The following is an 11,198-nucleotide window of genomic DNA, read 5'->3' on the forward strand; positions in this document are numbered from 1 at the left end:
CTGCTTGGAGCTTTCATACCTTCACAAGTTTTATGAATCCGAATCCGAGTAGAGTTTCGATACCGCGAAGAGATAGAGCGCGAGAGACAGAGAGAAAGAGAAGCAAAAGGTGAAGCAGTTTTGGAATAATTTTAAAATCCCTCTACTTAGTGCAACTGCTTCGCTTCAGTTGCTTTTTAATGTTCGAAATGTACGCAAACGAAAGGTATAAGATTTGCCAGTTCTTCCAGTCCATGTCAAGGAAGGAAAGGATTCTCTCTACTACGACAAATTTATTTTCTGTATTCCTGCATGTGAGTGCCACACGTTACACACCGCTTCATCCAATCCAAGGATGTGATCTCATCTCTAATGCCTCCCTAATGCTTACATGTGCAAGGAATCGAATGAACTCAGTGTTTTCCCTTCGTGAGTGTGATCATTAGGTGCCTATTTGCATCGGACATGTACCGTGCATGTATGTCCACTGCTTTTCCTTTCCTTCTTTTCTCTTCCTCTTCACCTCACTCTCTTTATCTCTCGCTTTTTCTCTTACTCTTTTTACCCTTTTTAATCTGCCGGTTTCAGTCTTTATCCCTGTGTGGGAATAAATTGACACACTTGCTCGAGACTCGATCGATCCGAAGGAACAGAAGATGCTGACAGGCGAGCCGGTGTACGAATGTGAGCTAAGCAAACGATCTTGTTCACCGTGCTCGCGCACGTCCACGCTTTCAGGAACGAATATAGAACTCAGGACAGGGACGCTCTGTCATCAGATAGGGATGATCAACTCGCAGGAACTTTAATTGATTGATCATTTATTGTAGATACGACTAGATTAGTAGTATGTGGTTAAGGTTCGTCTCTCGCGAAACTCAAATGATAAACCGATTGGTGGACGTTGTGGAACACAAGACACGACGCGGCGTGACACGACATGGAACAGCAGTAAACGCTGTATAAGGCAATGCTCGCACGAAATGGTAACAGAAAGTTCGAGATTCATAGATAACAAGCAGTGTGGTAATAATCCCCTTCCAAAGCGTGAGTTCGGGGTCTCTACACACCGTGCAGATCGAATCCGCCCGTTCTCGGAATAGATTAACATTGTGACGGCTGAAGATAAGTGTGTGAACGGTAATCGTAAAATAGTATTATCATTATGCGTAGATAATGTTTGGTTTCGCTCCTTTCGCGCAGCCCTATCTCTTACCTATCACGCAGTCTACGCTGTGGCCGCTAGGACGTGAGGATTTTTTATGGTTGTTGGGCCAGATACGTGACGTGATGCCGACGGCGTGCTTATAAATCGTTAACCATAATCGATAAAAACCGTTTCTCTGCGTGGAGTTTGCGGGAAACCAATGGAAAACCTAAGGATTAGGAAGATAATTTAGGGTAGTTTTCATCTGTTGCCGGTTTCCCAGTTGCAAACATCATCTCATCTCATCTCGCTAAGAAAGTGCATCTTATTCTGTGGCTTATATCTTCACTTGCTCCCGCTTTCTCTCTATCCCAGTATGGGCAGCTGTAGCGTACGATGTTAGGGATTGCATTATGCATTGTTCATTGTTTGATTCATTGCTTTACGTTTTAGTTTTCGGGTTTGCTTGCCTTTCATGCGAACATTTTTTTTCTTCTCATTTTACCATTAAACTAATTTATTGCACTGATGGTGTGTGGAGTGGAGCAAAAAGGAGAAAAAGAAGCATGCAGAAAAGAAGAGGAATCACTAAAATAGTAAAGAGCGGATGATTAGCGTAAAGAAGTGATTATGAAACTGTTATAATTAATTGCAAAGGCCCTTCCTGTGTAATGACGACATGGCACACGATGGTGGAGGATGATTGTGATGTGAAGATTAAAACCGTGAACGAACGTTTTCGCCGAAGAACAAGCAGACGGCAGATAGTGAAATATACGAAACCCCAGAATTGATGTCGGCCATCGATAAAATGGAATTGACCATACAATTCGTTTTCGTAACAATGTTGATGACAATGGTAAACCTGTAGCAGTAATGTGGCGAAGCGAAGAGCACATTCTTCTTATTGTGCCGGACCGAGGCGCACCGTGGGTTCAACTATACCGGTCCTCTAGCATCGTGGGTGAGTTGCGTAAATCCACGCGGAACATAATCTGATTGTAGTAGATTTTTTGGTAGTATTTTATAGCCGCATTTTTTATCAGTTTATTCGATAAACTGGAGTTGTGGCTGATTAGCAGGATTTAGCTCTTAGCTTGCTGCTCGACCGGTGGCCGATGGAGGTGCAGTCAACATCTTAGCGTTTTGCAGGACGGATACCGACATGAGTTCCCTAAAACAACATGCGCGCAACGCAGGTATTGCGCCGAGCCGATCCACGATGGGCTCCAAGTTGGAGTCCAAGCTTGCCAAAGCAACCGATTCGCTGACGGAGCGCGAGATAGATCCGACCCAAATGATGGCGGCCAGTAGTGTCATCACATCGCAGGCCGGCTTGAACCGCTTGACCGAGAGTGTTGGTGGTGGTGTGGATAGTGCAGTGGCAGGATCTGGCAAAATGGTCAGCCAGTTTCAGCAGGGCCTCGAAGGGGGAATCGAAAACGTTCAGGAAAGCATCGGCAGCATAACCGACGCAGCCGGAGCATCGATGCACACGGTGATGGAGAACGTCGGAGACGTAACCGATGCAATCGGAGCGTCGGCTCAGACGGCGATGGAGAACATTGGGAACGTAGTCGATGGAGCAGGAGCGTCGATAATCGAGAACGTGCAGCAATACGCGGGAGAGCTTGAAGGAATAACCGAAGTGGCCCAGGCCACCGTCGCCTCCGGTGCTCTGACGGCCATGACGACCATGGTATGTGTATGCTAGGAACCTTAAACCTTCCTTCTAGTTCACCTTGCATAGCGTGAGCAGCCCTCAAATTGAATTGTCGTTAACCTTGCCCTCTCGCTTTGAAATGTGGATTAGATCGCTGCCAGCTGTGGTGACCTGTAGCGCCTGTGTGTTCTCAAAAGCGCCAGATTGATTCATAATCCCTTAATGACCTTCAATTATTGGATTGCAAAGCATATTTCTGTTATCGATTCTAAGATAACGGTTACATTGTTGCGTTCGCGCGTACAGAATGCTACCCGCGCAGATAAACAGTTACGAGTGATAACGGTGCACGTGTGTTCAGCAAGGGTTGATGAGCAAGGATTATGCTTCAGCTAGCTAAGTGTTGGATACCGGTTTGCCTGTATCTTTGGCTGGGTCATCCCCGTGACCACTTGCCTTTGAATCGGGGTCGAAATCCTGGTGGAGGATGAGATGAATGATGTCATGGCAGCGGCAGCAGCGAGATGTCGTTGGCACCACGTGTGCGTGTAGAACGGCAGGTCAGGCACATGAGATAATGCAGTGGTGTTTGTGGTTGTGGCGGTCACAGATCATAAGAAGCAGACAGCATAGCGTCCACGGCGTTTACTCATCGGAGGGTAACCCTTGCCGGTTCCGCTACGCATTCAATTTCGTCCAAACAGTCGTGCGGTATAGACGCGGTAGTATTAGTTTGAGTAGGGTGCTTGTTGTGCTCGCGATTCGCGTATCTGCTGGGTTCGCTTTATTGGACCATCTGTGGCAATGAATGGCAATGTGGAAGAGAATTTCAAGTGTCCGCTCTGTGAGGCGTACTTTCTAACGCAAGATTTGCTTGGGAAGCATGTAAAAGATGTACACACGACTTATTATTACGATACATACCTAGCGGTGCCGCTCGTTTTGAATGATCTGAGCACGATCGGTACAACCACCACCGTTATTACGACCGCGCCTGTGCCGGTAAGCCTTACGAACCAGCGGTTGAATTTCTACTCAGGGTCACCATCACCGAGAGAGATGGTTTATTTCCTTGAAATGTGTGTTCCAGAATTTGGCTAAATTTATATTTAACCTTTTGCCGTTCATTACAGGGAGGAACCGAGGCGGGGCTAGAGATGGATGAAGATGGATGTTGCTGCGGCATGTGTCCCTGCTTGGATGGTTGCTGTGGTGATGGAGATGGTTGTTGCTTTGGTTTGTGTTGCTGTGACTGTGGCGATTGCAGCTGCGGGCTGTGTGATTGCGATTGCTCGTGTTCTATCATGTGATGCAGACTGTATTGCCCTGGATCCGGGTGCGCCACATTTCCTATCGCTTCCGGTGATCTGGTGATGATTAAGCTTAACGACAGTGGCGAATGGTGATCTAATGCGGTGAAAAGAACATCGATATCCGGTGCCATGCAAAACGTTGTGCAACAGATAAGGGTCCTTTTTAAAAGAGTATTCTCCCAAGTGTCTACCTGAATGCACAACGCCCTTCAACGAGAAATGTGTTCGTTTATATTATTGGAAAAGATTGAAGGGGCGCGTTTAAGAAGGTATTCAAAATCTGGGATAAATGTATGAGATAACTAAGCGAGAAAGCTTACATCCACTGCCATTGTTTTGGGATTATTTTTATATGATCTATATGTTAAATAAACAACCATAAAAGTACTCTCTGTCTCTATTTAAGTGCATTTCCTTGCTCGTACCTGCTCTTATATCACTGTTTGTCAGTTAGATAGCACGCGCGAATAGAGAGGAAATCCTTTTTTCCATCCGCCAATTCAAACCCATGTGACAGAAATCGCTCACCGCCCGTGTGACAGAAATCGCTCACCGCCCGTGTGACAGAAATCGCTCACCGCCACTCAAATTGCCCTGTTAAGAGACTAACAGGGCGCTAACAGGGCGCTAACAGGGTAGAAATCTTGCTGCTGTTTACAGGGCTTTTGCGCATGTATTGGTGCCATTTTCCACGCATTTTTGCGATGGTGTGTGTGTCATCCTACCGTACCCCTGTGCCCAGTAGCCCCGCCCACTAAGATATTTCGGATCAATATGAAGCACGCAAAAGCATAATTTCATTTTCACCAATTTTATTTCCACCTTTGAATCGGACACTCTGCCTCGCAAAACACATCACAAAACACAACACTTCGCACAACACTCCTATGCTTCGCTGCCTGTCCGACGCTGATTGATGCCAGGATGCTGCCGAAAAAAGACAACATGATTGATCATGATCACATTTGATCAACAAATTATTTTTCAATTTCTTACCATTTTCCGTTGTCACGCATGCCCACAAACAATGTCCACGGGTTTAGATGCTCCGTAGCACAAACGAATGATACAAATTCACAGCAAAACTAGCTTTTTTCTTCAAAATTTTCGGATGCACGAGCGCAGCACATCCTGCTTCTTGCGCGTCGTTTTCAACTGACGCCATGTTGGATCCAGGCCTTAGCAGAAATTTTCACCTTCCTCATTCGTTCGCCGTGCCCTTACACAAACACACGCGCACGGGGCCGTATCCGAACACGCAGCGCTCGTGAGCGATCGAGTGAATGGTGAGACAGCATCAAAACAAACCGTAGGAGTGAAAGAGGTAGCATGTACTCGAAAAAAAAATCGACTGCTTGACAAAAAGTCTGTCAACAGGGAGTTTATCCCCTTGGCATTCGAGCAGCCAGTCGAGCAGTGTGTTTTCGTCCCCGTTGACACAGAACATTTTCTCCTGTTAAGGCTCCTGTTAAGCCCTTAACAGGAGCGAGAAAATGTGGCTTGTCAACAGGGTACTTTAAGGAGACAGGCGCATCCTTCCAAATATCCAGGAGAAAATCTTCGCGAGCGTGAGGCCAAATCCCGTTCCTCAGCGTGAAATCCGTAGGCTGAAACAGGTTGGGCGACCATGCGGTGCTACAGCGTGTGCTACTGGCCAAGCTGGTAGTAAGTTCTTACAGAAATCTTCCAAAAAAGCTAACGCCAAGCATGGATAGGCGGTTTGTGTTGGGCGCGACGGAACCCGTGGAGCGCGGCGAGATGAGCTTCAAGTGTCCACTCTGTGATATGCCGATCGAGACGCAGGAGAAGCTGCACCAGCACATCAAGGTTACCCACAGCCATTACTACTATGATACGTATCTGTTTCCGCCGGAAATGCTGTTCCCGGGCGCCTCTGTTAGCACGACCGCAAACGTGGAGGGTGTGATAAGTAACGAACCGGTAAGACGAGCCTGGCTGTAGTCAATAGTCCGTTACTATATTGAGTCGCTGTTCCGTTTGCTTTTAGCTCTCCACACCGGAAGTGACAATCGAGCAAGCGGAGGAAGAATGCTGTGCCTGCTGCGCGTACGAGGAATCCGGATCGGCGGGCGATTGTGGGTTTTGCGATTGCGAGGACGATGGCCAGGGCGAGTGTGACGATTGTCTGGTGATGTGAAGCGGGTATTTTCGTCAGACGCTTCTCGACTTCTCGCGTCCGCACTGGTGCCACGCCCGGATAATAGTAATTGCATTTGATTGGATGCGGAAGGATGGGAGCCACAGGACATTAGCATCACTCGCAAGTGCCTACTACGCTCTCCGGCTTCGATCCGCAATATTTTTACCATTCCAACCAAAATAGTAAGCGGAAGCTGCCAGTTTCAGGGATGATTTGCATCCAACATCCGTTAGGAGGCTGGTATTGATTTTTACCTTCTTTATCCTGGCGCATCCCTCAGCCTCTCTCTCTCTCTCTCTCTCTCTCTCTCTCTCTCTCTCTTTCGTTTTGAGGTACAACCCCACAAAGAACGAAGTTAACGTCTGAGATAGAGGGCACCGCGTGTTTGACGAGCTGAACTGAATGTATGAGTGTTCAAGCCCGAGAGGGTGTTCTAGAGTCCCACCTGTCGTTGTCGTCGTAGCGATTAGCAATTTGATCTTGGCAGATGGCCGATCCAGAAAAGGCTCCAAAAAGGTAGCAAGTACCTCCAGAGGGGTGCAGTCTCAGCTTAAACCGGGGATTGCCTCTCGTTATCTCGTCGTTGTTAACAGCTGCTACTAGTTAACACATCTAGTGTGTACGTGTGTCTGTTTGTCTGTGTGCATGCTGCTCGTTGTTTTAGGTTTAGCTCGAAAATGTTTCCTCCAAAGAGAACCTCCGGTTTTTGGTGGTAGGCTCACTTTCACGGTAGCGATATTCGTAAGCGATGGCAATATTTAGGAACTAGGATGAGAATTAGGATGCGGCGTGACGAGAGAAGGAACTGCAATGCTCTATCATTCATACTCATTAGCATGTAACGAGAGGATGTGACTGTACGGTGTTAAGCCGCATTGGCTGTGTAGGGACAAGCAATCTTAAGATGGCAAAGTAGAACTGAAGATGGAAGCGTAAGAGATCACCTCATAACACTCAATAGACGAAGTTGAAATGGTGAAGCAAAAGAATGCCAGGCAGCACTCTATTCCGTAGGACGACAATTGTGACTTTACTCCACCATTCCTCAACACGCGATTGCGGCAACACTCGTAGAGTATAAGACTGTAGTGGCACGAAACTGATATCGAAATGAAGTGGTAGAAATCACGAAAGGATTTGCACTCCCCTGATCACAGCCCCTCCAGACTCCAGTATAGTTTGTGCCAAGAAAAGAAAAGAAACCCTTTTTACCCCGTTTCTTAAGTATCTCAAGTTATCGTTACGAGTTTTAAGATTTTATAAACACAACATTGGAAACCTATAGACTGCCTTTCGCTTAGCGACTTGATCCTTCTTCCATCCTTACGTTTGGGCGCACGACTGTGCCAAGTGAGATAGATCTTCCGAGAAACGTTTGTATCCCGTAAGGAAAACGTTTGTATCCCGTAAGGAAATGTGGAATGGAACAAGTCCTCCCGAATTTACCACCGGGCGAGTAGCGCGTTATACGAAAGCCAAGCCATTTTGTATTGGAGTAATTGTGTAAGCTCATTAGTACAGACTGAGGAAGCCGATGCTCCTCCTGGATTTGTCTTAAGGAAAACAGAGCAAATGAGAAACCCCATCCAGAATACACAACAAAGAGATATACGTTTAGCTTTAAAAAAATCCAAATCTTGTCCAAGAGTAGCCAAGAGTGCACGCTACAAAGATAGCATTTTTATTGGACATACGCTAATTAATTAGAATAATTGGAACAATGGCTCTACGCTCATTAAATAGGCTTAAATGTTGTAAAAGGAGCGTTTACAAGCGGTCAGAAGTAAATATGAGAAATATTAAAGCAAGTCTCCCACCCTTAAAACCGATACCGAAAATACAGTAGAAAAGACTCAGAGCACTCAAATGTTACCAGCTGGAATGGAACATAGTGCAAAATGAAAGCCCGTAGAGTTTACGGTAATAAAAAAAAATACAAACGTACGTATCACGATTTTCGTTCATTCTTTCGTTGTCCTTGGCCATGCACTAACGGCCGAACTAACAGCTTCATCATGACGCATACCAACATACCGAAGGAAATCAAAACTAAACTTCCAAACGATGGGAAAACTTTTTTCAGCGCCTAGCGCCACTGGATCCAGATACTCCATCTCAAGAGAATAAAACCAATGGAGAATAGCAAATGATAGAGTGTCCCGTCACGTTATCAGTTTTCGATCATCGGCGATAGTCCATGCGGGTAGTTTGTCCGGGAATACTTCCTTCAATATGTTACAGCCTCACGAGCAAAAAGTTTGCAGGCAAGGATGCCCGGTAGTGTGTTATTTGGATTCTACGGAACTTCCGGTGCTACCTCGGTGAGATTACCTTTCTCTGTGCGGTGCCATGGTTCGTGCCTTACTGATAGCGCTGCGTGATAGCTGCTCGGTTCCCATTTTCCGGTCCTTTCAACATTCATTCGTTCGCCGTTCGTTCATCTTGTGGTTTACGTTTTTCTTTTGTTGGATTATATCATTTGGAGAGATCTCCGGTTGTCCGCCCAAAGCACTACTTTCATGCTGTGTGTCGTGAAAAAATGTACCCTTCGCCGTGTTCTAACACACTAATCGTGTGAGCTTGGTTTCATATTTCTTCCTCTCCGTAGCACGCAAGACAAAGTACCATAAACCCTTCCAGCGGGTCCCGGTATTCTTTTTATTTATGTTTCTTTGTTAGTTTTGCGCCTTTTGGGCCATATTTCTCGATCTGACCACCGGAGGGATCCTAGAAGTTAAAGAAGAAAAAAAAAACACAGACAAAAACCCTCTCGCAACTAATACAAAACTACAATCAGTTGCGGTCCAGATGAGTTGGGGACAATAAAAAGTGAAATCCCCCTCTTTTCGGAGGGACTGTCACCGAAATTGTAGGTTGCTGGTTGGAAGCATAATGGTGGTGGTCCTGAAATTACGGTAACTGGACAATCAAAACGCACAAACTTCAACCATACGACCGGCCTCGGTCCCAGGCCCGGGACTCGAGGCCGGAGGTACGGTCACAAAAGAATTGCTACGAGAGCAACTCCTAGGAGCCAGCAAAGTTGGCGGTCACGCCGTTTCTACGCAATCAGCATCACAGCGGCACCGGCTGCTTTGTTTCTTTGGCACTACTCACAGATTGTACTACTCACAATTTGTGCACTAAGGATTGGGGGGAAAATGTCGATTCCGATGTGTATTTTTATGCGAATTGTTTGCAAAGTATTTGCGCCCGTCCGGTTTTGCTATCTTTGATTTTCCGTTAGCCCCACGATGTAATGGGGCGGAAGAAGTAACGGTGTGGTTAGGGGGTTTAGTGTTGGTTTAGAAAGTTGGTTTCCTTCTTACCGGGCAACCACGTGAAGCATTGGATGGCTAGTTGGGCAATATAGGCTAATAGTAGCAATTAGATGACCAAGAGCCCTCAATCTGAAAAGTATAACTACTTCAAGGGATGTTACCAATAAGCGTGGCATTCACTTACATTTTGATACCCCTCGGGTAGCCCTCAACAGAAAGTAAAAAGGAATACGACATTCACTACGAGGCGGAATTTGATTTTAATGCAGATTAATAATTCACCAGCCAGCAGAACCAGCAAACAGTTTCGTTTCTGTTTTCCGGTGTCAGAAAAGCGTGGAAATTGCTTTTGCCATACCGCAGCACAGCCCAGAGTCGTGCTAGCCGAAAATCCAAAAAAGGATCAAAAACAACGGCAAGCAGGAGAAGTGAAACGGACCAAACACTAAGCGAGATTTCTGTAGTCAGAAATCAAAGTCCAAAGTCCGGTTTATCAGCCTCCAGTGGATGCAAAGGATGCAAAGTCACCTAGCAGCAGCAGCGGCAGCAGTAGTAACAGGATTTTCTCTGCAGTGACTCAAGTTCACTAAAACTAAATCCAGCCAGCCGGCCAACCAGCCGGCCGGTCCTGCCAGCACCGAGAAGAAGTTTCCGCCTTGCCGCGGCCGAGTGCAAGAAGCAGAAGGAAGCGGGCCGTGACAGGGTATGAATCGTTGCTTTATTGCCGCTATTTAAATGCAAATTTTGTAATTTACAACTTTCATCCGAAGGAGAGGGCAACGTTTGGCCAAGGACTGAATGAGAAAGAGACAAATGAAAAGATGGAGAGATGCGGTTTGGGGCGCGAGAGTTTTTCCTCGTTCTGGTTCGTTCCACCCGGATGCCTTCGATGCCACTTGCCATTGGCCAGCCTGACGCTTCCATTCTTCACCTCCAGCCCTTACTTTCTCCCGAAACCCTCGAGGCTAATGGGCGTGCAACCATGAACCAAACCACGGGATTGTCCTGCCGGTGCTCACCGGGTTCCTCGTCCATCGTTCCTAATTTGAGCCAAGATTTCCCAAGAATCGAGACACCCTGGCTGACACCACAAAAAAGAGACGGAGAAAATGCAGCAGCAGCAGTGGCGTCACCGTTGTCCTTTTTTCCTTAACTTTACGATTTTGCTAGCATTGCCTTCTCGGCGTGGCTGACCGACCCGCGCCTTCCCCATAGTTTGTGCCTTGATCCTCTGGGGTGTGCTCTCTCTCTGCTCTTATGGTTTATGTGATTTAAGGTCCTTAGCTGTATACCACCGATTTCAACTGGTGGAAAGGCACTGGTGGAAAGGCAAGAAAGACGAAACGAAGGAAAAGACATTCTTCCTCGCTCGCTCGTTTGGGTGCACGTTTTTGGCGAGATGCTCTGATGCTCTGGCCCCTGGCAGCCGACAGCAAGAAAATTACCAATTAGTGGCCCGCGTCCACGGCAATGCTCCGATGCAGTCAATGAATAAATTAAAACAAATTAATTTGTGGTGACCGTCGTGCTGGCATTTCCGCTAGAATCTCGCACACACTCACGACCGAGATTCATTTTGTTTATGTGAAGCCCAAGCGGAAGCCAGGGTAACCAGGGCAACCAGAGAGACCGAAGAGACCGGAGTCTTTCTTCT

The 11,198-nt window shown here is 46.7% G+C and overlaps 3 protein-coding genes across 9 annotated transcripts in view; all 3 read left to right on the forward strand.

The window, feature by feature from the left end:
* LOC126576082 (kelch-like protein diablo) overlaps window positions 1–1,943 on the forward strand; it is a 5,973-nt gene extending 4,030 nt beyond the window's left edge. For 2 of the 5 annotated variants that reach the window (XM_050237189.1, XM_050237191.1), the window contains exon 5: window positions 568–1,943. In XM_050237189.1, the coding sequence (XP_050093146.1) occupies window positions 568–595 (28 nt within the window). In that variant the 3' untranslated portion in view covers window positions 596–1,943. Of the gene's footprint in view, window positions 311–567 lie in introns of those variants that run through there. The other 3 variants (XM_050237190.1, XM_050237192.1, XR_007608293.1) reach the window with 2 other exon arrangements.
* Window positions 1,944–3,537: 1,594 nt separating this feature from the next.
* LOC126576191 (uncharacterized) lies at window positions 3,538–4,444 on the forward strand. The gene is made up of 2 exons (XM_050237363.1): window positions 3,538–3,791; window positions 3,923–4,444. The coding sequence occupies exons 1-2, from the start codon at window positions 3,594–3,596 to the stop codon at window positions 4,097–4,099; spliced, it is 375 nt and encodes a 124-aa protein (XP_050093320.1). The 5' UTR covers window positions 3,538–3,593; the 3' UTR covers window positions 4,100–4,444.
* Window positions 4,445–5,620: 1,176 nt separating this feature from the next.
* Window positions 5,621–8,207, forward strand: LOC126575159 (uncharacterized). 3 transcript variants are annotated; one of them, XR_007608251.1, is made up of 3 exons: window positions 5,621–6,043; window positions 6,111–6,503; window positions 6,596–8,207. XR_007608251.1 is itself a non-coding variant. In XM_050235711.1 (2 exons), the coding sequence occupies exons 1-2, from the start codon at window positions 5,810–5,812 to the stop codon at window positions 6,258–6,260; spliced, it is 384 nt and encodes a 127-aa protein (XP_050091668.1). In that variant the 5' UTR covers window positions 5,621–5,809; the 3' UTR covers window positions 6,261–6,581. The 3 variants fall into 3 exon arrangements, 1 of the variants encoding a protein (XP_050091668.1); XR_007608252.1 differs by having other exon boundaries at window positions 6,111–6,445; XM_050235711.1 differs by lacking the exon at window positions 6,596–8,207 and having other exon boundaries at window positions 6,111–6,581.
* The last annotated feature ends 2,991 nt before the right edge of the window (window positions 8,208–11,198 follow it).

Source organism: Anopheles aquasalis, chromosome 3, assembly GCF_943734665.1.
Source record: "Anopheles aquasalis chromosome 3, idAnoAquaMG_Q_19, whole genome shotgun sequence".
In the NCBI taxonomy this organism is placed as follows: Eukaryota; Metazoa; Arthropoda; class Insecta; order Diptera; family Culicidae; genus Anopheles; species Anopheles aquasalis.

What these genes read in the sequence shown, in the direction of transcription:
- LOC126576191 (XM_050237363.1), top strand. Translation starts at nt 3,594, where the DNA reads ATGAATGGCAATGTGGAAGAGAATTTCAAGTGTCCGCTCTGTGAGGCG. An exon ending in TTACGACCGCGCCTGTGCCG is followed by an intron (nt 3,792 to 3,922) that starts GTAAGCCTTACG and finishes CGTTCATTACAG; the next exon opens with GGAGGAACCGAGGCGGGGCT.
- LOC126575159 (XM_050235711.1), top strand. Translation starts at nt 5,810, where the DNA reads ATGGATAGGCGGTTTGTGTTGGGCGCGACGGAACCCGTGGAGCGCGGC. An exon ending in GTGTGATAAGTAACGAACCG is followed by an intron (nt 6,044 to 6,110) that starts GTAAGACGAGCC and finishes GTTTGCTTTTAG; the next exon opens with CTCTCCACACCGGAAGTGAC.